This window comes from Anoplophora glabripennis, unplaced genomic scaffold (genome assembly GCF_000390285.2).
Source record: "Anoplophora glabripennis isolate ALB-LARVAE unplaced genomic scaffold, Agla_2.0 scaffold95, whole genome shotgun sequence".
NCBI classification, from domain to species: domain Eukaryota; kingdom Metazoa; phylum Arthropoda; class Insecta; order Coleoptera; family Cerambycidae; genus Anoplophora; species Anoplophora glabripennis.
Window position 1 is genome coordinate 163,697 of NW_019416252.1, and position 26,034 is coordinate 189,730.

General features: G+C 32.5%; 1 protein-coding gene across 1 annotated transcript in view; it reads left to right on the plus strand.

Moving 5' to 3' along the window:
- LOC108905823 (kin of IRRE-like protein 3) overlaps window positions 1-26,034 on the plus strand; it is a 106,870-nt gene that overhangs the window by 36,590 nt on the left and 44,246 nt on the right. Inside the window, exon 3 of the mRNA XM_018708851.1 lies at window positions 5,527-5,749. Coding sequence (XP_018564367.1) covers window positions 5,527-5,749 — 223 coding nt within the window. The remainder of the gene's footprint in view (window positions 1-5,526; window positions 5,750-26,034) is intronic.

The window sequence follows — 26,034 nt, forward strand, 5'->3', positions numbered from 1 at the left end:
AAAGGAATGTCAAAAAGCTTGGTAACAAGTCAATTTTATTATTTTAAATCGACTTTCCAACTCGATATCAAATACTAAGGCCCAAATTCATAGATCTCACCACAGACAATATAACGTATCGCTACAGACTGTAGCGTACAGTACTTAAATGCTGGAAATTGGCAACCCGAAATGGAAGCAGGGTCTCCTTAGCCGGCTTCCAGCTATAAAATTTAGCGTGGTAACTCATCTACTTGGTAATAGGCGGCAGTTCCAGCGGTGGCTTTGTTGCNTATAAAGGCCCCGAGCCATAACTCGTTTATCCTGTAAAGTATAATTATATATTTTTAAATGGGATGTTATTTTCTTCATACTGACTATCAGATTCTTGATTTTCATTGCAAGCATATCCTAAAGAAACTCCTCTTCTTTAGCGTTCCATACTAGTCCAGTTGGTAGAGGTTCGGCTTGTGTCAAACCTTGATAACTCGGAAATAACTACACAGGCCTACTTTAAATGATTAGTACAATAACAGGCTAATTTGCTGACAAAGTATTTTATCAGGAAAAAAAGTTACAACAATTTAATAGTGAAAATTTTTTTTAGTAGTTTTCTTTAAATAACTCAGCGGGACGACTTTGTACGAAAAAATGCTTAGGACATGATTGTGTTCGTGATAAAAATAGCCACAAAATGGCGATGGTCCAATTACGAAATTTATAAAAACAAAGCCGTGAGATTGAAAAAGCGGTATATAACGTCAATTTTTTAAAGTTGCTTTAAAAATGTCAATTTATAAACAAAAAGTGAAAACTCTCGAAAACCATAGTTCAATATATATACAATAATGACGCTAAAGCCGAAAATCAGGAAAGCAAACCTTTTTGTTCTATAAGGTGTTATACATTTATCAGCATCTGAAAGTTTCGAACTATGCCAAATTTGTTCGAAGCTTTGCTGACACTTGAAATTTGGTACACACATAGTGTAAATATGCAGAAACCAAGCAAAATTCAAGTATGTATCTTCATTTTTGCAGTTTTGGTAAGGTTTTATACGTTGCCCTAGTTTTATAAGTCACCGTTTTTTTTTTAATTTTTGGACGTATATTTATGTATATTTATAAAATATTCCATTACGGTAGATTAGCCAGCACAATTACCTACAATTAAAAAATAAATTTAATTTTCATCGTTTAGATCCTAAGCTTAACATTTTGCGCCTGTTAGCCGTAGTCGTACATTATTCAACATATCAACATAAAACAAAAATGTACGTGTAGGGTAAACCTTTAACTTTAAATAAACGTTTTTACATTAAACATTTGGATGGGTATTGTAGGTGACAGGTTTCTAGGTCCTGTTGTTTTACCAAACCGATTAACAGGCGCTGCTTACCTCAGCTTTCTGCAGAACACACTGTATGAGTTTTTGGAAGACATTCCTTTGAATCAGAGGCAACAAATGTGGTTCCAACATGATGGTGCTCCAGCTCATTTTTCCATAGCCGTTAGAGAGCATTTACACCAAACTTTTCCACATAGATGTGTATGGCACTCCTGTAAATAGCCTGGAAGAGCTGCAGCTACGGATTAATCAAAAGTGTCAAGAAATCCAAACCAAGGAGGGTGTTTTCGAAAGAGTTCGAATATCGTTGAGACGAAGATGTCGTGCCTGCTTGGAAATGGACGGAGGGCACTTTGAACATCTTCTGTAACTTTGTTTTTTGTTTGTTAAAAGCTTCTTTTATCGGTTTATTCCTAATAAAATAAAATGTTTGAAAAACGAATAGGTAGTGGTCCATATCTCCGCAACCGTTACTTTGCGGACCCATGTTTATTAAGACTTTTCTGCTTATTTTGGTTCATACTATTACCTCCTGAAATATTTTACACTCTTTTTTTAACACCCTGTATTTCTAATGTAAAAACTTTTATTTAAAGTTAAAGGTTTACCCTACACGTACATTTTTGTTTTATGTTGATATGTTGAATAATGTACGACTACGGCTAACAGGCGCAAAATGTTAAGCTTAGGATCTAAACGATGAAAATTAAATTTATTTTTTAATTGTAGGTAATTGTGCTGGTTAATCTACCGTGATGGAATATTTTATAAATATACATATATATTTTTCCAAAAATTAAAAAAAAAACGTGATGTATNGGGAGGGAGGGGTTGACATTTTTCAATTATTTTTTCGATTCAACGCACCGTTTCCGAGTTATAAACACTTTTTTATCCTATGATGTCACACACCATTGCTCCCGATTTTTTTTTTACATGCGGGTTTTGACATTTTTCACTGGTTCACCATGGGAGATTTATTTGTTCACCATGGGAGATTTTTTGATACTTAGAGTCTAAACAAATACTGTTTTTTTTTCTTTCATATATTGTGACACCCCGCTCTGCGTCACTCACCGAGGGCTCTACTCAGAACCAAGGGGAAATTTGTTTATATTTCCAGCCATTTCCGAGTTACGAGCAAAAAACGTTTTTTTTCTTATACTGTGTGACATCATAGATCGTTAACGAAGGCTAAAAAGGCCACGCGCTCTACCCCACGCTCCCTCCCTAGGTGTCCTGAAATTCCTGGGGAGACTCCTGAAAACAGCAGAGAGAGAGAGATAAACTCTCTATGAGGACAGAGTCAGTCTATCTCTATGAGGACAGAGTCACTCTATCTCTATCGCACACTATAACTCTATCTCTCTCGCACACAATCAGACAAAAACGATAGAAACGAACCTTCTTTTAAAAATACATGGGATTTATCATTATTAGAATAACCCATTTTAATTTAAAAAATTAAAAAATTACAATGGGTTATTCTGATGACGAAAAATTAAACATAATTAACTGTATTATTCAAATAACAATAATGTGCAAAAGTTCTTCAAGAATATTGGCAAATTTACTTTGGAAGAAGAATACCGTCAACGAACACTAAAAAATATTATTAGAAACCTAGAAAACAGCCCCGATCTCATTATTTTTAGAAACTAGTTCTGTTACATACGTCATAAATGATTGATTGTCACTCATTCTACTCTACTATTCTACTAGTAGGGAAAATGAACTAAATATGATTATTATTACTTGGGATCGTTTTTATCTCAATAATTAATTAGACCATTTGGTTTTCATTATTTATTATTTAAATGTAATTTATCATGCATATATTTTCAGCGTGAGTTATTCACATTCAAAATAAAGAAATACTGTGACATTAGATTTCCACTAATGATAATATATTTTAAAATTTGAGTAGCCAACTGTTCCTTATCCAGTAATTTGTGCCGTTTGTCACTCATTTATATATGTTATGGACCAGGTGATTAATGCGGGCATTATATATAATGCCCGGTCATTATGAATAATGTCTAGCTCTATCGGGCTAAGTGATTAATTACTATCTAAACTTCATTATTTATCACATTGCACGGTCATTATTATATTGCTACGTGACAATTGGGCAATTTGATAATAAAGCTAAATTTGACACGGTGCGGGGAGGGAAGCACTTATATTTTCATTTGACTTTTATTAAGTTTAAAGTGTTGAAAACTATTAGATGCTAATTATGCCAATGAGTCTGATTGCTTAAACTTTAGTTCATTTTATGTTTTAAAATAATATGTCAAAACTTCTATAAAACAAAGATAATGTTGTGAAATGTTTNAAAATATATAAATATGAATAGGAATGTCAAAAAAACTTGATAACAAGTCAATTCTATTATTTTAAATCAACTTTCCAACTCGAACTTCTAAGGCTAAAATTCATAGATCTCACTAAAGTTCCACTCACACTTATCTCATACTAAACTCACCCTAATCGTATTCATAAACAATTCCCCTTCATCGAGTCGCTTAAATCGTACTCAAATCGCCCTTACAAATGAGTGCTAGGTTAGTGACATATTAGTGGTATTTGACGTGTGATTTGTGTTCCTAATTTATTAATTTTGTGGTTTAATAATATTGTACCAGTATATTTTACAAATAATTAAGTCCAGGTATTCAATAAAGGATATTCTGTACGTGAGGGCTATATAAATTATAATTATTTCTAGAAATTAGTTCTGTTACATACGTCATAAATGATTGCTTGTCACTCATTCTACTCTAATATTCTACTAGTAGGGAAATGAATTAAATATGATTATTATTGCTTGGGATCTTTTTTACCTCAATAATAATTAATTAGACCATTTGGTTTTCATTATTTATTATTTAAATGTAATTTATCATGCATATATTTTCAGCGTGAGTTATACTGTGACATTAGGTTTCCACTGATGATATATTTTAAAATTTGAGTAGCCAACTGTTTCTTATCTAGTAATTTGTGCAGTGTGTCACTCATTTACATATATACATTTCTGAATACCAGAATTGCGAAAGAGATGAGGGCACCCTAAGTTGAGTGAAGCATAAATTTGATATGAGTGAAATGTTAGTATAGATTTAGGGAAGTCTCTGAATTTGGCTCTAATTATTCATGAACTTGTCCCACTCGCTGTTTTTGGACAATTTATTCATTTGCATAAAAACGGTATCAGTTATTTCAATAACCGATATTTAATTTATAATTTTCTTAATTAAAGCGCTAAATTAACTAAATTTATATATGAACTTGTGGGTACACATGCCGCAAGTGATCCATTTTTAAGCATTACGTCAAGAGCGCCAGCAGGACGCCACCGGACGCACCAGCATTCCAGGAAGGGTCTACGGCGGACTGGCGCCGGCGACCAGATGCTTACTGATATACCTACGACCAACTCCACGGACTCCCCAACAAACACTCACCCCGTCAACACGTCTTCTTCTATACAACTTAGTTTTCAATAAAATACTTTATTATTACCTTTGAGAGAGCGTTTTATTCTTGCTGTACAGCGAAAGCAACCCTCCAACTTTCTTATCAATTAACTTTTCCCGCATATTAACTTAAAGAAACTGAAAACGCTACTAAAAAATTCAATCACTTGACAAGAAATAGCATTCCCTACTACAAATGTTCTATTTTTTTATCTAGGTCAATAACTCACTCACGAAAAAAAATGGCATTATTTTGTTCAATTTTTGGTTAGGTAAAACCAAATTTATACAAACAATCCCTTGACTAACCCTTTTTATACTATACAAATTTATTTATTTAAAAAAAATGCTGGTACAAATACTCATTAAATGAAAACGGTACACCTTATGCACTTTTATATATTGTGATAGACCGCCTATTAATTGAAATGAGATTTGATAGGTCTGTCTCCAGTAATAAGGGAGGTATTACCAAAAGAGGAAAAAAAATTGACATTAATTTTATTGTTTTCAATTGCTATCTTTTCTAATTTTTCACTTTGTTGCCTTTATATCTATTTGTTTGTTTCGTTTGTAAACTAGACGTCGTCGGCAAACATTGCTTTCCGCATGCAAGCTATCGCTGCACCCGATCACCCACCCCACACCACAACCAGACACACGCTAGCTAGATCACTCGCTTAACCCGGTAGGCAAAAGAACGGTATGTTACTTGCAGATGTCTCTGCAGGTGTCGTGGGTGCGGCACAGGGACGTCCACCTGCTGACCGTCGGCCGCTACACCTACACAAGCGACCAGCGCTTCAGAGCCATCCACCAGCCCCACTCCGAGGACTGGACGCTGCAGATCAAGTACCCCCAGCACAGGGACTCGGGGGTGTACGAGTGCCAGGTGTCGTCCACACCGCACCTCAGCCACTTCATACACCTCACGGTGATCGGTAAGTATCTACATGGTGGATAATATTTTAGAGAACTCCGCGACTATTTGCGGGGGACATTCTTTTAAAATGTCATATATAGTGAGGATCCGTGAATTCGAACAAATTCATTTAAAATTCAGGTGCTTTTTTTTTGGAAAAACGCTCGGACCTGTTGATTTTTATTTTTGGTTGCGGTTTTTCTGATCTGCGGTAAATTTATGTACCGAATTCTAAGTATGTTTCATGTGCCATGTCCTGTAGTAGTATTTTGACAAAAAAATACCAAATAGTATTTTAAATATAAAACAGTATTTTGTAATTAAAATACTTTTGTTATAACCCCAAAAATGTTTTGCATTTCAAATACTTTAACAACTTATTTTGTATTTTGTATTTTAAAAATGTATTTAAAATCTTTTCAAAAAAATTTAAATACCCTTGAGTATTTAAAATACTTGAAGTATTTAAAATACCCAAAATACCTACACCAAAAACAAATACTTTTTGCTTGTTAAAAAAAGTAATAAAAAATTATGAATGAATTTAATATTCTGCATCAGTAATCCAGATGAAAATGGTTGTTTCCAATCATGTCAGTTTTTTTTTAATTTTTTGATGATCTTGAAATCGGTCTTGCCTCACACATACAATATATTTTTTTGAGTCACATCTTAAGAGTTTCAGATTTAATGTTTCACAAAAATATTTTAAATACTGTTAATGAATATTATCAATATATTTAATATTCAACATACTTAAAACACTATTTTAAATATTAATTAATTTATACTAAATAAGTGTCGCAACGGAAAACTGTAAATTCCTCTTAAAAAAATAAACATTATTTNATCTCACTCTATAAACGTACCGTCTTTCCACTGGAAAACTGCATCAATGTCCGTACCCACACCCTTCCACATGGAGATGTTGCGGGGGTAGTCCAGTTCGACACGTTGAACGTCTTCATCGAACCTGAAATTAATACACAGCGTTAGAGCTACCATGAAAAATTTTTAATAAAGAAGTAACCTTACTTCCAATACATGTCCCCGCTGTAGAAGTACGTGTGTCCATTGTGACCCCACACCATTGCCCCGTCGATCTTCTTCAGGCTCTTAGGGAGACCCAGCTGTGTCAAGGGCCTAGGGTAGCCCCGCTCCAAGTTGCTGCCCCCGTACAGATAGTACTTATCCCCGACGAAGAATACGATGCGACCGTCGGGACGCTCGTAGACTGCGTCCACGTGAGTCAGGTCGCGCCAGAGGCGGTCGATCCTGGCCGGATATTCGGCCGACAGGCCGTTGTCTCCGATCCTCCAAAAGAACTGGAAAGGAAATCGGTAATGAGCTTGACACTTTGGTGCGCAAATAAGGCGGAACAATTCGGAAAAATCCGGAAAAATAAAAAACATTTTACTTACGGCGTCTTTGAAGATGAAGACTTCCCGCCTGATGACCGCCACGGCGTCGTAGCTGGTGTCGCAGGTGTTTGGTGGTTTCTCACCTGGGTACTCTTTGGGTGGGTTGTCCCTGTGGGGGTGGTTCCTCTCAGGTGTGTGTTTGGGGTACTTGTCTGGACTGAATGAAGGATACCTCTCGGTGGGACGCCCTCTCTCTGGATATGTCCTGTCTGAAAAGGTGGGTACAGTACATAGTACAACATAATTCATATGACCGATGAGAAAAGATCAGGGAATGGAATGGTGGGAACTAAAGTACACAATTGGGAGAAAAAGCGGAAATAGGTAAAATCCTTGATATATTATCTGCTAGCTTCAAATCTTAGATTAGGAAACCTAATCTAAGCTTCAAATGCATTTAAACACGATTACTTACATAAAGGAGCATTTATGTATTATTTTATATTAAAATTAAATATTAATACTGACAATGGGGTCAATATTGTTTTCTTTTCCTGTGTGGTCAGCAATTTGTACATTTAATTTGGATAATTGTTCTGTTTTATTAATAAATAAATAAATAAATAAATAAATAAATAAATAAATAAATCGTAAATTTTTTGATAACTCTCGAGTTTAGGTATAGGACATAGTATGTGAAACATACTTACAATTCGGTGCAGAATTCAAAAATGAAATAAAAAATAATATTCCCATTTGAAAAATTAAAGCTGATTGTCATAACTTATTTTTGGACCACTCTGTATACATGAATTTACTGTCAGAAAAATCGCAGCCAAAAATAAAAATCGACGTATTTGGGTGTTTTTCCAAAAAAACAAACCCTTAATTTTTAAATGAATTTGTTCCAAGCCAAACGTCCTCACTATACATATAAGAAGCTATACTTGATGTTATAATTACAAAAAATAAGATAAAATGTTCATTAAACATACAGGGCGTAAGAAGTTTGACTGCCATTACTTCAGCATGAGATGGAGTAATTATAAATGAACAAAAAAGTTGTATATAACAGGGGCGCAAGGTTAACAGTTTTCAAAATACAGCGAGTATTAATATTGGGGAGTTTCATGACAACGTGACAACAGCGCTTAACCTGCTGATGCACACGCGGCATACTTGACCTACGGAAAAAATGTAAACAACTATTATTGTGAAACATTTAGTAAATTCCAAGACAATTGTTTTCCAGCTTTTAAATAAATAAAACAAAATGTATCGATTTTGTAGTACGAAGATAGTGTTGTGCTTAAATTTTTGCTCGAATTTTAGTAATTATGAATCTCTTAAAACAGGAACTTAACTTTTAATCAAATTATGTATTTGAAAAATATGTAATTAAAATAGGCAAAAATTCACGTAGTCCAAATAATCATACGCATTAAAAATAATTTAGGTACTTACCAAAAACGGAAATTTAAATTCACAAGTAATAAACAATCTACAACATATGCTCAAAATGTCCACCACCATTTTCGATGCACGCACGATACCTTCGAATCCAATTTCACGCACTCGATGGAAAACACCCCTCAAAAAAAGGAAATAGTGGTACGCAAAAAACACTCCGACACGGTTGAATCCAGATACGAACTGAATTCCGTATAGGTGGTTGCTGGACACCTTAGTACCTCGTGTTAATAAACCGCCGCGCCGTTGTCACATTGCTCGATATGAATTTTATCGAATTTTAAATTTATTACAACGCTAATTATTTTTTAGAATTAAGCATAAAGAAGTTCAAAAAAGTGATAAACATTGTCTTCTATGCACGTAGTTATGTCAATATTCCTTAATTAATCGAACTTTTGTACATCAAATTGGAGATTTTGATAATTTTTATCTCGGAAATGGTTGAGTTTAGAACCCATGTCATATAAGGTTTTTTTGTTTATTTTAATATATTCTATCGTCTGTTAAAATTAAGACAGTCAAACTTCAACTAACACCCTGCATAACCGGAAAGTCTTCATTTTCGAGATACATGTTAAGGTTTAAGTAAAAAAAAAGTTTTTATTTTAGTAGACTAAATCAATCTTTACAGAGTATTGCCTACGATTTGAATAAACGGATAATTCAGGATTATTGTCATTATATTTGAGCAGTACCTCTACATTATTTAAATTTTTGCAAACATGAGACACATCGTTTTTCAAAAAATTATAAAACGTAATTTTATGACCCTTCTTGACAGTATGTACATACAAATTTAAAACGAACGGATAAAATACGTCACTAGAGACAATCTTCATTTCATGTCAATGCAAACTCTACATATTATGTATGTATTAGGACCTAATTGTGTTGCAGCCTTCTTCTATTTGATGATGTAATGTAAGGTTAAGTTCTCAATTGGTTCTCTACACACACCAAACATTGGAGATAACCTCAATTAGTCATGAATATACAGATCTGGCGATATAAGATCAGTAAGATTAAGTCTTGTTTTCCCTTCACATATGTTGTTAAACTTACAATTAGATGACTTCTTTTGTGTACAAAAAAAATTCTTCAAATTCTTACACATTTAGCATCCATAGGCAAACATGATTTAAATTTAACTGATAAATTATTTCATGATGTTTATTTGAAATAGATTTAATTTGTATTAATATAAAACCAATTAAAACCTAGTATTTATCAAATGGTCATTTAAATTTCATTAATTAATTATTCCGTACATACGATCATAAATGTGTTATGATGCAGACTGAATCAGAAAATGAATTTTGTTTATTAATTGGCACGGCAAAATAATACATAACGGAATCAGTTTTGTGAACTAATGTCCTAGTTATCATCAATTTACATACCACAAGTTGCCTATATCGGCTAGTTATTAGTCAAAATAATTATTATTACAATTATTTGTATGATGTTGTCATCGATATAAAAAATTAGCTTTATAGGTATATATTAATTAATACTTCATTTCACAGTTGAATTTTAATATACGTAACATATTAACAACATGTTACACGTCAAAATTAATTTCAATTTTTATTTATTTACGCATATATTGCATCAAAACGATGCTGAAATTGTACAGTACACATAAAAAGGTTCCGGTAAGTTTTTATACATCCTTTGTTTCTTAGTTATTGCTTTTTTCTACTCTTTTACATTTTTCGAGATCATTCGAGCGTTTATAACCCTTTTAAATACGAAACTATTCCGTAAACGTTAATGGGAATTTCATTAAATTGTTCTTTGCTGATGCAGTTTTGATTTACTGGATGAATTATTTTAATTACACGAAACGCAATATTTTTATTTAATGAAACGGTCAAAAGAGGTGCTCCACTATGATCGCTTTGTGCTTCCTCGATTAAAGCACAAAATATTTAGAAATGGGAACCGTTTGCAGTTTATTCGACTGAAAATCGTTTTTTAAAGAAAAATGGAGGAATTTCTTAATACCTTTAAGATTTTAATTTTGCAGAAATAGTAATTAAAGCAGGTCGTATTTCTCTCTAAAAGAAATCAGTTGTTCTACATTACGCTGGAATCCTCTTTTCTAGGAACGATATTCATTAAATTATAAATATTTTTTCATGAATCTTTGAATGAATGACTACCTACAAATAGGTATATTTTTCTTTCAGTCACGCAATGTTCAAATTCATACATAATCAGGAATCCCACTTCTGATTTACTTCTAAAAGTATTTTTTCGGTGCAGCGATTTTAAAATTCATAGAGAATCAGAAATCTCACTTCCGAGACGGTGGAAGAGGGAAGCGTTATCTGCGGGAAATAGTTGGAAAAAGCTCCGTGAAATATCACAGTATTACAGCTTTTCACCAACATCCACGGCTCATATACGAGCGGTATATATTTCGCCCCAATCCTATGAATAACAACAGTACGATGATGAATTAACCCAAATTTGTCAGATATATTATTTTACGTAAAGTATGGCATACTGTAGTTTGCTAACAAATAATCTGGCAACAAATAAACAAGATATATCGCGTGCGGTTTATTAGGACGAACACATTTGCTGATATAAACCTACTCAATAAATTAAATATACCCGATGTCCTAAACACGTGAAACCTGCTTGCGAATATTCATATTTTACAGATTAAATAATGTACCTAACAGATATTTCAAAATAAATTCCTTTGAATTGAAGATATTTCACTTTATGTAACTTTATTTAACTGCTATCAAATGGCTAACTGAATGCGACTTATGATATTTAACTAAATACCCTTTCTATTATTTTTAGAAAATACAGCAATTGAAATTTTTTAAAGATCGTACAATCTTCTTACATTAATCAGCTTGACGCAAGAAAATGGAAAAATAATACTGCCCTTGCTGTTAGAGTTGAAAGAGAACACTTCATATTTACGCATGACATGTTACTTACAACCACACATAAGCGAGCTGTTCAAAATAAGGAATAAAAGGTATACAAAAATGTCCTGCCGTTGTCTTATAGCATCCAAGTTGATATTCCTTCAGTAGACGTAGATTAATATCGATAAACAAAAACTTACAGATGCCCAACTGATGATGGTTAAGAAACAACGAATTTTAACGTGTACGGAAGATTGATGCTTGTTGATTCCTATATCAGTAACTACAAGAACAACCGCTTTTGGGCTCGATTTCTAACGATTATATAATCTCGTGTCCAAACTTCCTCAACTGGTCGATTCAAGAACCGGGTGAATGCAGTTGACGAAGTGGTGTTCGAGAATTCGTGATTTTATTTAAATTGATATTGCCCGGTGTCCCAGCCGATTGCGATGCTGCAGTTCAATTCGATGTCAGTAAAAGCCATCTATTTTAAAAGGGTAGAAACTGAAAAGGCTTTTAATTTGTGGTATTAAATTGCAAACCAGACAAAATCCAGCATATTGGTTCTAGATTTGCATATTTTTTTTTACAATTTCCTGACTAGTACTTTTATTTGCATCGATGCAAAGGCAAACATTAGGACAAAAGAGTATTACACGCTCTTTTCTTCTATGTAAGTTTTTCACGTCTGGACTAATACTAATTATTGTAATATTTTCCTCCACTATATACCTACAGTGACACCCGAATTGTTTCTAAAGCGGCAACAAGAATAATTTCTGCAAATTAAATGTATTACGACCTAGAATTTTGTACCGTTAGTAATATAACATTCTGTACATTTTTATCACAAACTTAGAAAAATTACAGAAAATTATTACACACAATTTTTTATTCGATAATTAAATTATTGTAGTTCTAACATTTTGTACGAAATGAAAAAAATCGCTAGGAAGTTCCTAGGCAAATTTATGAATTTGAGTACCTACTTCATTTGCTAAATATAACTACACAACATTGTCAGACTTCTTATTTCATAGGGTGTTTCTGTTACACTGAAAATAAAAAATGTTGATATGGCCGTTTTGATAATTAATAATAATTGAATAGTGCATCGTGATTTACACAGTCGAATGCCCTGCTGAGATAACAAAATATACATATTTCACTATTCCGTGTCCACAAATTTTACTATTACAGTCACAAGAAAGTTAAAAAGCCAATGTTGTTACGCAGAAAATATATTATTTTTATATAAAAATTGTAACAATTTATCCAAGAAAGAATATTCAAATATCTTAGAAAAATTAGAAGGTACAATGTGATAGTTTTTATAAATGTAGGATTACCATTTTTTGTAAATCTTTTCCTTTTAGTGACCCTAGAGAACGTCCACTAATTAAGGACCAATTAACTAAGAATGTTAAAGGGTGTAAAGTAATTAAAATATTTTTTAGTAGTGTTTAATTTAGAACAGCTGTCTGTATATGAATGCGCGAATACAGATTACTTTTGAATATTTATTTGATCAATGAATTTGTTTATGCTTTTACTATGGGAAATACGATCTACCATATTTTTAGACTCGGTCCCAAAATAATGTTAAAATAGTGATGATATAAATGTAGAATCGACAGTAAGTTCATTTTATAATTTACTGTCATTAGTTGCAGATTTATTTGCATTAATGAAATAGTCAACAGTCTATATTTGAGTCCAACAAAATCATTTCGTGGTCAAATAAAGTGTTGTCAATAACTCAAGAACGTACTTTGTATACAGGGTGTAAGAAGTTTGACTGCCATTACTTCAGCATGAAATAGAGTAATCATAAATGAACAAAAAAGTTGTATATTACAAGGGCGTAAGATTAACAGTTTTGAAAATACAGCGAGTAATATTGGAGTGTTTCGTCACAGTGATAACAGCGCTTAACCTAACGCTATACATCTGATGTATACCACGTGTGCACGCGGCAGACTTCCTACGGAAAAAATGTAAACAACTATAAGTCTGTTTAGAAATGAAAGAGAGTAATAAAAGCTTATTATGTATGCAAATCGTAAATAAATGTAGTACTGGTGCTTATATTCAATTTTTTATATTATGTATTATCCGTATAGATGAGGTGTACTTTTAAAAAAACTTTGTGTGACCGGGTTGTACTAAATTGTACCAGGTAGCTAAAATTTAATCCCCGACAATCCGTCTTTGTCTATGCCGCTTCAATTTCTCGGTCCATTTCTCTTATAAGTAAACAATATAAAAACAGCATTTCAAAACATGAGGCTACTTTAAGCATCATAACCGGGTTAAGAGGGTTTTTAGTAATTCAAATAAAATTATTCAATATTATTATCAAAATATTTATTTAAATTTAATGAATAGACTTTTATTCCACACAAAAATATATGTATTTTGAAAATTCAAATTATGGTGAGTAAATGTAGTGTTGTATAAATGTACAATAAAGAAAATAAAAAAGTAGGTATATTAAAATTCATCCTCTGAATATTCTGATGAATTATCTTCGTCTCCTAGATTGATAACGATAGGTTCCACAGTAACGTCAATTAAATTATCGAGTTCCCACNTTGGCTCACTAATGTTCTTAGCTACAACAAGTCGACCAGATATCACATATGCAGTTAATCAAGTTAGTCGATTCTTTAATAGTTGGACTGATGAACATTGGCACGCAGTGAAAAGAATTTTCCGTTATTTGAAACACACGGTATACTACAAAATTGTGTATTCAAAAACTTCAAAAATTGAGATAAAGGGCTATACCGATGCAGACTATGCTGGTTGTGTGGACACCAGAAAATCTACCAGCGGTTACGTTTTTATACTTGCAAATAGTCCGATTACATGGAAAAGTCAAAAACAAAATGTTGTGGCACAATCTACAACCGAAGCAGAGTATATAGCTCTGGCTCTTGGCATCAGAGAGGCTCTATGGTTGAGGCAATTTGTCAAGGAACTTGGATGCAGCATTTCAACTGTAAAAATTGGAGTCGACAACCAATCCGCAATCAAACTAACTCAAGCACAGCAGCTGCATAATAGAACAAAACATATTGATGTGAAAGTGCATTTTGTGCGCGATGAATGCGAGAAAAGAACTGTTTCTGTTAGTTATGTGAATACAAATAATCAATTAGCAGATCTGTTTACAAAGGCACTTCCAAAGCCAGTTTTCAATAATTTGTTAAACAAATTAAATTTGTCAATGGTTTAATTACTAATGTTTCTTACAAATCATAATGTTTACTTGATATGTTGCTGTGTTTGTAAAATTATTTAATGTTGCTATGTGTGTAAAAACCAAGGTAAAAATTTAGATAAGTGGGAGTGTTAAGTTAATAACGCTATGTTGATAATATATATCTAAGTTTTTACTGCAACGTCGATCCCACGTAAGCGGGTAAGTACGCTAGTGTGTATCGACCTTAAGCCGACCGAGTTGCTTTGTTTACAACTGATCTGGCTGATGTTTTTATGTTCGTTTTCAGGAGTAGTATATCTTTTGGTTAGGTTAAGTTAGTTCTGTTCTAACCGCGTATGCAGCACGCACGTGGTGTTGTTGTTGTCATAACCTGCATATTATTATTAAACAATCAATCGTTCGACATCGTTTTTCTTTACCGTCACTTCCTACCTAATTAAACAGAAACATTTAGTAAATTTCAAGGCAAACGCTTTCCAGTTTTTAAATAAATAAAATAAAATGTATCGATTTTGTTGTACGAAGATAGTGTTGTGCTTAAATTTTAGCTCTAATTTTAGTAATTATAAATCTCTTAAAACAGGAACTTTAATCAAATTATGAATTTGAAAAATATGTAATTAAAGTGCCCAAAGATTCACGTCGTCCAAATAATCATATGTAGTAAAAATAATTTATGTACTTACCAAAAAAACAATTTTTAAACGCACAAGTACAAAACAAACTACAACATATGCTCAAACCACCATTTTCGATGCACGTATGACACCTTCGAATCCAATTTTCGCGCATCGCTGGAAAACACCTTAAGAAAAGGAAATAGTGGTACGCAAAAAACACTCAGACACGGTCCAATTCCAGATACCAACTGAATCGCATATGGCTGGACAGCTTAGTACCTCGTGTTATCCGCCGCACCGTTGTGACAGTGCTCGATATGAATTTTATCGAATTTTACAACCCTATTTTTTTTAATTACGCATAAAGAAGTTCAAAAACGTGATAAACATTGTATTTTATAGTATTCTATGCAGGCAGTTATATCAATATTCCTTAATTAATCAAACTTTTGTGCATCGAGTTGGAGATTTTGATCATTTTTTTCTCGGAAATGGTTGAGTTTAGGACCCATGTCATATAAGGTTTTTGTGTTTATTGTATTTTATCGTCTGTTGAAATTAAGGCAGTTAAACTTCTAACACCCTTTATACCAACCTGGTGTGCCTGATAGAATGAAAAAAAATTAAGGACCCGGGAAAAAATATGCAATTTCATTAAGTTTCTGGAATAACTAGTAAAATTAAATCTATAAATTGTATAATAATTTTCTCTTAGTAATTTGCACAATTAATATGTAACGAATTCCACGTTACAATTTTTAATTTTGCAGTTGTTAACAAAAGTTCTCAAAGGAGTTTTAAGTTGAATTATTCTTTAAAGTTAATAATACCGCTGTTCGTTCTACACAAAATGTTACATTCAAAAGACGATCCGACCTAAGATATAATGATTTTTCCGTAACGTGCACTGAAAAATGCGCTTAATAGAAATAATGGTAGAATCGCAGCGCAATTTCCCCGTGAAATGGAGTGTGATTTCAAAAGACCAGGAAAGAGTATTCGACGTATGTACGTTTAAATGCCCATCAAAAATATATCTTTCAGTTTAGCGCTTGCCACCAGTTTTCAGCAGGAAGGCAACCTGAATTCTAAACTGAAATTGAAATTTAATAACAAGAACCTATTTACCATTTTGACATAGTAACAATTTGTTATGAATCATAAATAGGGCTCTTGAAAAGCCGTAGACCTATATATTTTTTTATTTAAATAAACTGTTCATCTAGGTAATAAAATAATTAACATAAAATAATATACAGTTATAACATATTTTGTTCATACCATTTCTTTCAAAGTTAATATTATTGGACTCCAAGCTGAGGATGAATCTTTTTCATTTAACTCAAACTCAAACAATATCACAGTGCATACAATGCTATCTTTGCTTTTCCCACTAATACGACTGTCAAAATACTCTGGCGAAACTGTGTCTACATTTACCTAACAAATATAAATCTATAGTACTTCTTCAAGTTTATTTCCTTCTACACATATCTCTAAAAAGAATCTCTTATATTATAGGCAAATTATTTTTTATTTATAATTAAAAAATTGATAAAAAGAATAATTTCAAGTTTGGCTATATAGATATTACAATACAATATTTTGAATAGATATGTAACTTCAGAAATAAACTTGGAAATAAAATAGGAGTACTTAAATATCTGTTTATTAAAATGTTTTACCAGTGATTGAATTTCATGAATTAATTTATCTGCATAGTGGTAGTAGCAACAAAGAAATGAACACTGGGTAGTATTTAATATTATACATGGTATCCCATTAAGAATGGGACACAGATAAGTTGCAGGTAGATGTTAAAACAAAGCAAATGAGCAAAATCTTAGTAAAACATCATTCCTTACCGGGATACAGGGTGTATTATCTGAAATTCTTCTTTGAATTTCTTGCAATTACTCAAGAACCATTAGAGATATTGAGTTAAAAATTTAGGAAATCCGTTTTACAATACGGCATGTAAATGATTTTATAATTGGGCGCTAGTAAATTCATGAAAAATTAGAAAATTGTGCTCAATCTTTTAAATCGTAACTATATGCCTATTTTTTATTGATATTATAGTGTAAAAATTTCTTTCAAATGAAAGTATACTTAGTTGAAGACGTTAAAACCGTTTTAGAGAAATACGTTAATTAATTTATTAGTGTATTCCAAGCTGATTTGAATTCATAACAATGAAAATCAAAAACAAAAACTTGTTTTATGATACACCTCCCATGTGTAATATAATATATTTTGACAATGTTTCATCGTGTTTACGACAGGACATTTTCTTAAACGTTCAATTAAATTTTGCCTAACTTGAAACGCGTTTCATTTTTGATTGTTTTTTTTTATTAAATTGGTAGTTTCCTGTATCTTGAACCAGATTTCCTCTCGCGTATCGATAGGATCTTTGTATACTATCAATTTCAAGTAACCCTATAAAAAATAGTCGAGAAGGTTTCAATCAGGATTGCATGGTGCCCACAAGAATTCCTTCTTGTGGGCACTCTTGCGGAAGAGGTACATTTAAATAAGAATGAACTTGATTTTGCATATACCAACAGTTCCTTCTCAAGTTTAAAGGCACATCGTCTATTAGTTTTCTAGACGATATTCGAAAAAAAATTAAATACATCAAGTCTCGAAGGAATCTCCCGCGGTTCGAGTAAGCAATTTGCAATAATTTCGCATCAAACGTTAATCGAAAATTTATTATGGAAAGTGTCTGTCCCATGTTAAATGTGGATTTTCAAGTCCCTATGAATAATTGTTACGTCAATTAAAAATTTCTCGGACGTTAAGGGTAGATTCGTCCGTAAACGAAATTTTTTTGAAAAAAATAGTGTCATCATTATGCTTATTGTCAAAAAATTGACAAAACGGTACTCTAGGAGTAGACTAGGTATTCTAAGGAAACGGGTTTTCCTTTCTTAGAATTATATAAATTGAAGACTTGCTTCCCATTACGGCTGAAGACAAACGTCATTTGTGAATTCCTCACCGAATTGTCTTACTAATTTCAAGATAGTTGCGTGTACATATCTCATGTAATATCTGAAAATACGGCTTTCTCTATTTTTTTAAACATGTTTGGTTTTCAATTGTTTTTTGGAAGAATATACAAAATAATTAATTTCAAATTATCGTGTCGAATGGCGTAGTCGTAGAAGTTTACGCATGAGAACTATTTTTCTGGCAACTGTAAAGACAAATACATAATTCATTCCATGATTATGATAGACATAAACAATTCCAACTTATAGATTTCGTTAGATTAAAACCAATATATTGCTATGTACTAACCACTCGCTCACCCAATATTGCAAGGTAGTATGTAACTTCATACGTACGTCTCTGTCACTTCCAAAATATTTCAATCTACACAATACACATACACTTATGAAATATTGTATTTTCCCTCAATATTAGGCGTGATACAAGGTTGAAAGTCAATTCTCTATAATGTTTATGTTACATACAACCTTACTATTTTCACATCTCAAAATATGTAAATTTGTAACATATCACTTTGTAATTTTGGATGAGCGCACTATTATTGGTAATTGTTGGCACTGCCAACTTAACAACATAATACATGATAAAATTAACAATATAAATGGAATGAAAAATTCCTAATTCAGAAGCAAAAAGTACGGCGTAATATAACTTTATTTTAAGGATTTGATGAAGGATGATTAACAAAAAAAAAAGTGATTATGCTATTTATTGACTTCATTTTAAACCAAGCGTCTCAGAAATAAAAAACAGCGCAGGCTGTATCTTATGTAAATACTTACTACAATTTTTTTTAATGCATAGGTACCTTAATCACTGACAGTTAGTCTTTTGTTTTAATAAAATTATCTATTTTAATGTGCTTCATACACTAAGATATGATCGTGATAACTAGATTTTCATGATACATACCTATGGCTTTCCTATTGGAAAGCTAAAATAAAGTGTATTTTTCCCTAAAATCGTATAATTCAAATATTATTGTTCTAGAAAAAAAAGTATAGAAATCGGCTGTTGGGTTATCATTAAGAAATGAGTTTGTAGTATTTTTAATCATTAACGCCAGTTAACGCGGAATTTTAGCTCGTGGACGGTTTTTTAGAGACTCCCGGACTTTTAAATAAAATTTCACTTATAGAAACGACTCTATTTTACCGCCAGATATTGTCTCGCCGTCCCTTTGCAACTACGCGATCTAATGAACAATAACGTTAAGTAGTAAAAAATTATAAAACATTAATTTTACTTTTACGAGTGGTATAAATTCCTAAGTACACTCCAGACAGTGCACTAAATGATACAAAGTACCCTTCAGGAGGGATTATAATTGAAATTCCTATGTCGGCCATTTTAGGTTATAACAATGGAATATAATGACTGTAAAATGTCTGTCGGAAATTGACGGTAATTTTCTGCAGTAAAGTGACGTAGACTTTGTATTTTTATAGTCATCATTTCATTCGGAGAAGGAAGAAAATTTAGCAGAAAAGAAAGGGTAACAAGAAAATGTCATATATAAGGTATTTTTTATTGATAGTTGTCACAAAATTGCCTAAGAAATGTTTAAACTTCTTTAATCGAAAAACAATATAGTCAAATTCAATGCTGGTTTATATTGCATGAGACTTTATACTACCTACATACAGAGTGTCTCGTTTTTCAGGTTAACACCTCTGGAAATGTATAGTAAACACTACTAAATTACTAAGAAAACATATAGGAAAACCAAATTCATTTAAGGCTTGATACATGATGTGTAGAGTGAAAGTAGTGGAATGGAGAACTATACAAGGTCTGTTAAGAAAATAACAGTGCAGGGTAAATTTTTATTTAAAATTTCTCATTTCTTTTTGACAGAAACATCCAATTAAATAGATTTTGTTAAGGAATTGTTTTATTGGAAATCATTTTTAATAATTTTACAACAAACTAAATACGACCAACCAGAAAATGGTTTCGGCTTCCCAATATCTCGATGACTTATCGAGATACAATACGTTGGATATAAGACCTCAAAATTCCAAAACCTGCCCAAATCGGTGTCTCACGTAAAATTGGCATATTCAGAATCTACACCTCTCGAACTGATCAAGGAAATTTTTCCGGAATTTTTAAATGTTAAATAAAACTGTTAATTTTCTTCAGTTCCAAAGACTCAAAATATGAAAATAATAAATCCTCATAAAATATCAGATGTAAAATTCGAAAATGACCTCGGCTTTGCTCGTAAATTTCAGAGATCCGAAACAAATCGAGGTTCAAGAATTGTCCAAACAAAAGTTTTCGTTTTTTCGGTAATCCTAAAAAATTCTTAGAATACTGAAAATTAGTCCGCCTAAGAGTCGGTCACGTTACACAAAAATAAATCAGCTACTAAAAATAGGCACTTTAATTCACCACATCTCCGTCGAAGAATATAGATGAAAATTTCACGCCAACATATTATGTTAACCAATAAAATGGGAGCATTTCTTAGCTTTGACCTAACAACCTATGTATTTCTTTGCAAATTTTCTCCTGCTGGGGTACCCTAGAAGACATTACAGTGGAAATTTTTTGACATAATAAAAATTGACAGCGGGACTTTATGAAATCATAATGACTTCCAACAATCAACCAGTGCGGTTTATTAAACTTTCTATATTATTTAATATTAAAAGAATAAAAACAATATCCGAAAAAGGATTAAAGCGATTATATTTTCTATAAAAATGTTCGGCGTATGGTTCTATAAAACTTTCAGTACATTCTCCTTGTAATCTGTTGCTTCTTTCCTGCGCATATTGAAAACAAAATCCTGCAAAATCAGTCCAAGTTCCTCTACAGATATGTCCCTATCGTAACTATATGACTTCTCAAAGCAAAAGTCAGTAAATTATCTCCAAGCACGTACTTTAGATTTGTCGGTATTAGCGTATTGTCAATTTCTTGCCTTGCTACTTCCGTAATTTCTTGGCCGAAGCGATTCATTTTGTCGGCTCTGTATACAATCCAAAAACCAATTAAATATATTTTTTTATTTTTATGACTACAACCATTCTGGTCCTCAATTTTAAGTTACTTTGTCCACAGGTGTAACAAGGAACTTGCAAATCTGCGCATGTCAAGTTCAGATCTATCTGTCAAGGCCAAAAGTAAATATAAATTGTAGAATTGTATTGGACAATATTATTAAAAAGTAGTACTTTTTTTTGTGGAATTATATGAAAATACATTTTACACATGATTACAATTGTGACAGCTTTCACGAGTAAACATTTCCTATACATTTTGATGCCGCGCCATGCAATACCCAGCCTCCACGACATTAAAAAAAATAGGATATCAGCGTCAATTTATTTTAAAAATTCTTAGAAGCCCTTTAATGACATAATCCTAGGCAAACACTGAATGAAGGTTAAATCCGGAGGCTGATGAAGACCTGAGAGTGGGACCCGAGGCCCCCAGCAATTAGTGCGATGGGAATGCAAAGCAGGTGATTCAAAATTTAAGCAATAAATCGGCCTAGCACCGGCCGTGTCGGAAAAATCCGGTGCCGGATATCCGTCCTTAAAGCGCCATGTATCTGGCTTACACTGTCTAGTTTGAATGTTAAGCAAGCGTTTAATCCGGGTCTTGTCGGATAGACTCTTTTAATAGGGCATAAATCGTGCTCTAGAGGCCGCTCATTTGTTTCAAAAGGTGAAGCAAGGAAAAAGAAATTGTTTCGTTATCGTAAATAATAAAATAATAATTGTTTCCTCCTGTTTAGCTATTGCATCTTTTGAGAAAAATTCGAAAAATTGTGTCAAATTTTTAAAATATAGGCAGCCAATATTAGGAGTACCTACATATGTGAGTCAATCAATCAATTGACACTGAATCAAGGAATAAATAAATCGGGATGCGGAAAAACGGTCGGTAGAAAATTTGTTTGCAAATACAATCTTTTAAAATGACTGACTCACCATTATGATACGAAAAATCATTTTTGGAACAGCTTACTCCACCAATTGTTCCAGCTTTACTTATAACAAGTGCTCGAAATAACTAATTTTGACGAATGCATTACGTTGAATACATGAGTCCATTAGGACAGTCCCTGGTTAATTCGGATTAATCATAAATTATTATTCAAGTGAACTAATATATCCAAGATACGCATTGCACAGAGAGCTGCGGAGTCTACTCTAGCTATACCATAGGTTACGTATTTATGAAATTACGCTGTAATAATTTACAAAAAAAAAGAAACAGTATTAAAAGACAAAACAGTTATTATTCTACATACAACAATCAAAATATGTGATATGTAATACCTAATTAATTACTAATTACAGATATATTCTTTTATCGGTAACACTGGTATTAAGTACATCAAATTGTTTCTGGATAGCAGTATAATGTTGACACTATTATAAAGTGGCGAAAACTTCAAAGAATTCTTTCGCAAATTTCTGAGATAAAATGTCTTCATGTCTAATGGGGTACATCAAATCCAAGATAGTTGAAAAATTGATATATTTTAAAGGTATTAATTATTTTAATCTTATCAAATGAAGTAAAGTTCTTTGATACCAAAAATCTAGTTATGCAAGACTCATAGACAAAACTCCTAACTGGTGCGAGAAACAATTACTCTACAGGGAAGTTTAACTGCCATTACTTCAGCATGAAATAGAGTAATCATAAATCAACAAAAAAGTTGTATTTTACAGGGGCGTAAGATTAACAATTTTCAAAATTTCAAACGCGAGTATTAATATTGGGGAGTTTCATCACAACGTGACAACAACGCTTAACCTGCTGATGTACACCACGTGTACATGCGGCTGACTTGTCCTACAGAAAAAATTTAAACAACTATTATTGTGAAACATTTAGTAAATTTCAAGACAATTGTTTTCCAATTTTTAAATAAATAAAATAAAATGTATCGATTTTGTAATGCGAAGATAGTGTTGTTCTTAAACTTTAGTTCGAATTTTAGTAATTATACTAATCATACGTATTAAAAACAATTTAGGTACTTACCAAAAAGCAAAATTTAGTACTTTTTAAACGCATAAGTACAGAACAAACTACAACATATGCTCACCATTTTCGATGCACGCACGACACCTTCGAATCCAATTTTCGCGTACTCGCTGGAAAACACCTTAAAAAATGAAATAGTGGTACAAAAAAAACACTCCGACACGATCGAATCCAGATGCCAACTGAATTGCGTATTGGTGGTTGCTGGATAGCTTAGTACCTCGTGTTAATAAACCGCCGCGCCGTTGTCACATTGCTCGATATGAATTCTATCGAATTTTAAACTTATTACAACGCTAATTATTATTATTTTTTAGAATTAAGCATAAATAAATTTAAAAAAAGTGATAAACATTGTATATGGTATGCTATGAACGCAGTTATGTCAATATTCCTTAATTAATCGAACTTTTGTACATCAAGTTGGAGGTTTTGATAACTTTTTCTCAGAAATGGTTGAGTTTAAGACCCATGTCACATAAGGTTTTTTGTTTATTTTAATGTATTCTATCGTCTCTTAAAATTAAGGTAGTCAAACTTCCAACACCCTGTATAGGTTACACGTCCCAACTAGTATTGTAAACACCTATAATAAATAATTATCCAAAATATAAACTAAAAATGATCTGGCCTTGACCTGATCGGGTCAAGAAGACACCGGATTCGGATTCAGCGATCCCAAAACACAGATGCCATGGTCTTGTCTTTCGAACTCCCATTTTTTTGTGGCGTTCTGCTATCAACAAATTGCAGATTTTCTAACAATTGTCACCATTTTAGAAAAACTTTCTAAGTGCACCTACTAACACTAAAAGAAGATACTTATTGCAAAAACACAATACGGTCCTCTTTTTATATGTCTGGAACGATTCCAGAGCTTCTCAATAAATTTTAACAATTTTGATTTATCATAAATTATATGCACCATTTTGCAGTTTGGCAGATTTTGATTACTGAAAATGTTCGTATTAATATATTCTACTTACCATTCAAAATTGGAAGCACAGGAAGTAAACAAGATTTTTTTTTTGAGAAATGATTTTTTAAAATATTTTTTGTATCGATATTCAAACAATGAAATTAATTCAAAAAACTTTGTTTCAGTTAACCTTGAATTAGATACCAAATCTATAATTCGGTATACCTAGACTTGTCTTGCATCATGTGGCAGTTAATATATCATCACAATTATGCAAAATGTATACATATATGCATACATAGACTACGATTCATGAATGGCGCCGTTCTGCTTTATGCAAAGCCATTTTCCAGGTAGGCCGTCCGAAAACCGTATTCGCCATGCCAACTTTACACAATTACTTACCGTGAAATTATTCAAAACGAAAATATAGAACTCGGCCCGTCACATACATATGTAATTAGTGTACTTGCGGATGAGGCAGGTTTTTTGATAAACCTTCTCTATACAGCCCACGTTTGCACAGAAAAGAGGAACTGTGACAGAACAGACGAAAAAAGATATTTACATGGAATAAATCACACGCCTCTGACATTTATGTACAAGGAAAGTCAATCAAGTCGTTCGTCTGAATATCATAGAAATATACACCCTTAAAAACGCTATAAAGAAAAAATTGCATATTTCAGACATTTGTGCCCGTGTACAGAATACGTTATTCAAATCTTATAACTGAATACGTCAAAGAAAATATAGTACCTACTTCGAAATAGTATTTTACAGACAAAAATGGTAGTAAGTTGCATTATTTATCTTAGATTTTGTCGGTCATTTGTAACATCTTCAAAACACAGTCCATGTTCACTAAAAATATACAGGGTGGTCCGAATTTTATGCAGGAAACTTCGAGGGTAGATAGATCTCTTTAAAATAATATGTGTTTGCCTTATAAACATAGGTCTGGAACGGCCCCGTTTTAGAGATACAGGGTGTTGAGGTTTAAAAAAAATGATTTTTTTGTTTTAAGTTAAAATTTGAGTAAAGCATAATTTAATTTTAGTTCGATCTTAAAACCCGTTACTGTTTTTTAAACTAGAATTCGTCACAATGTATTAGAATTAGATTTAGCCTGCAATGGAAGTTTAAAAAATTAAGGTTACATTCCTAAAACTTTTCTTAACATATGACTTGGCAAATACATCATTCATTAGAGGGCGTAGATAAATGAATTTTAAATGAATTTTCAATTTTGAAAAATTAATTTTATTAGGCGTATTTACAATTGTAGCTGCAGTTAAATAAATGAAATAAAAATAGCAAATTCTCTATCTTTTTAACGAGTGTTCAAATAAAAACGTGGTCGAAGTTGGCTCTGACACATTGGACGTAGGGAGTAGCTTATAGCGACCAACTTAACCTCATTTCTCAACGAGCTGTATAGCAGCTGTCAGTTTCAATAACGTTAATGACTATATAACTTTATTTTAAAGAATAATCGTGATAACAATAACAAACAATTAAAGGAGCTGCGGAAAGTGTCCCCCTCCTTGTTATAACAATAAATTAAAGCAGCTGCTGAAAGTGTCCCCCTCCTTGTTCCAAGCACTTTTCACACCTGTTCCTCAAAGAATTAAAGACATTTTCTAAGATGCTCGGGGTATTGTTAATTTCACGAATCTTGTCTATAAGTCGAGCCTGCAGATGGTTTAAATCAGGAATAGGCAGTTCAAAAATAGTGTTTTTAAGGTAAGGCCACAAAAAGAAATCA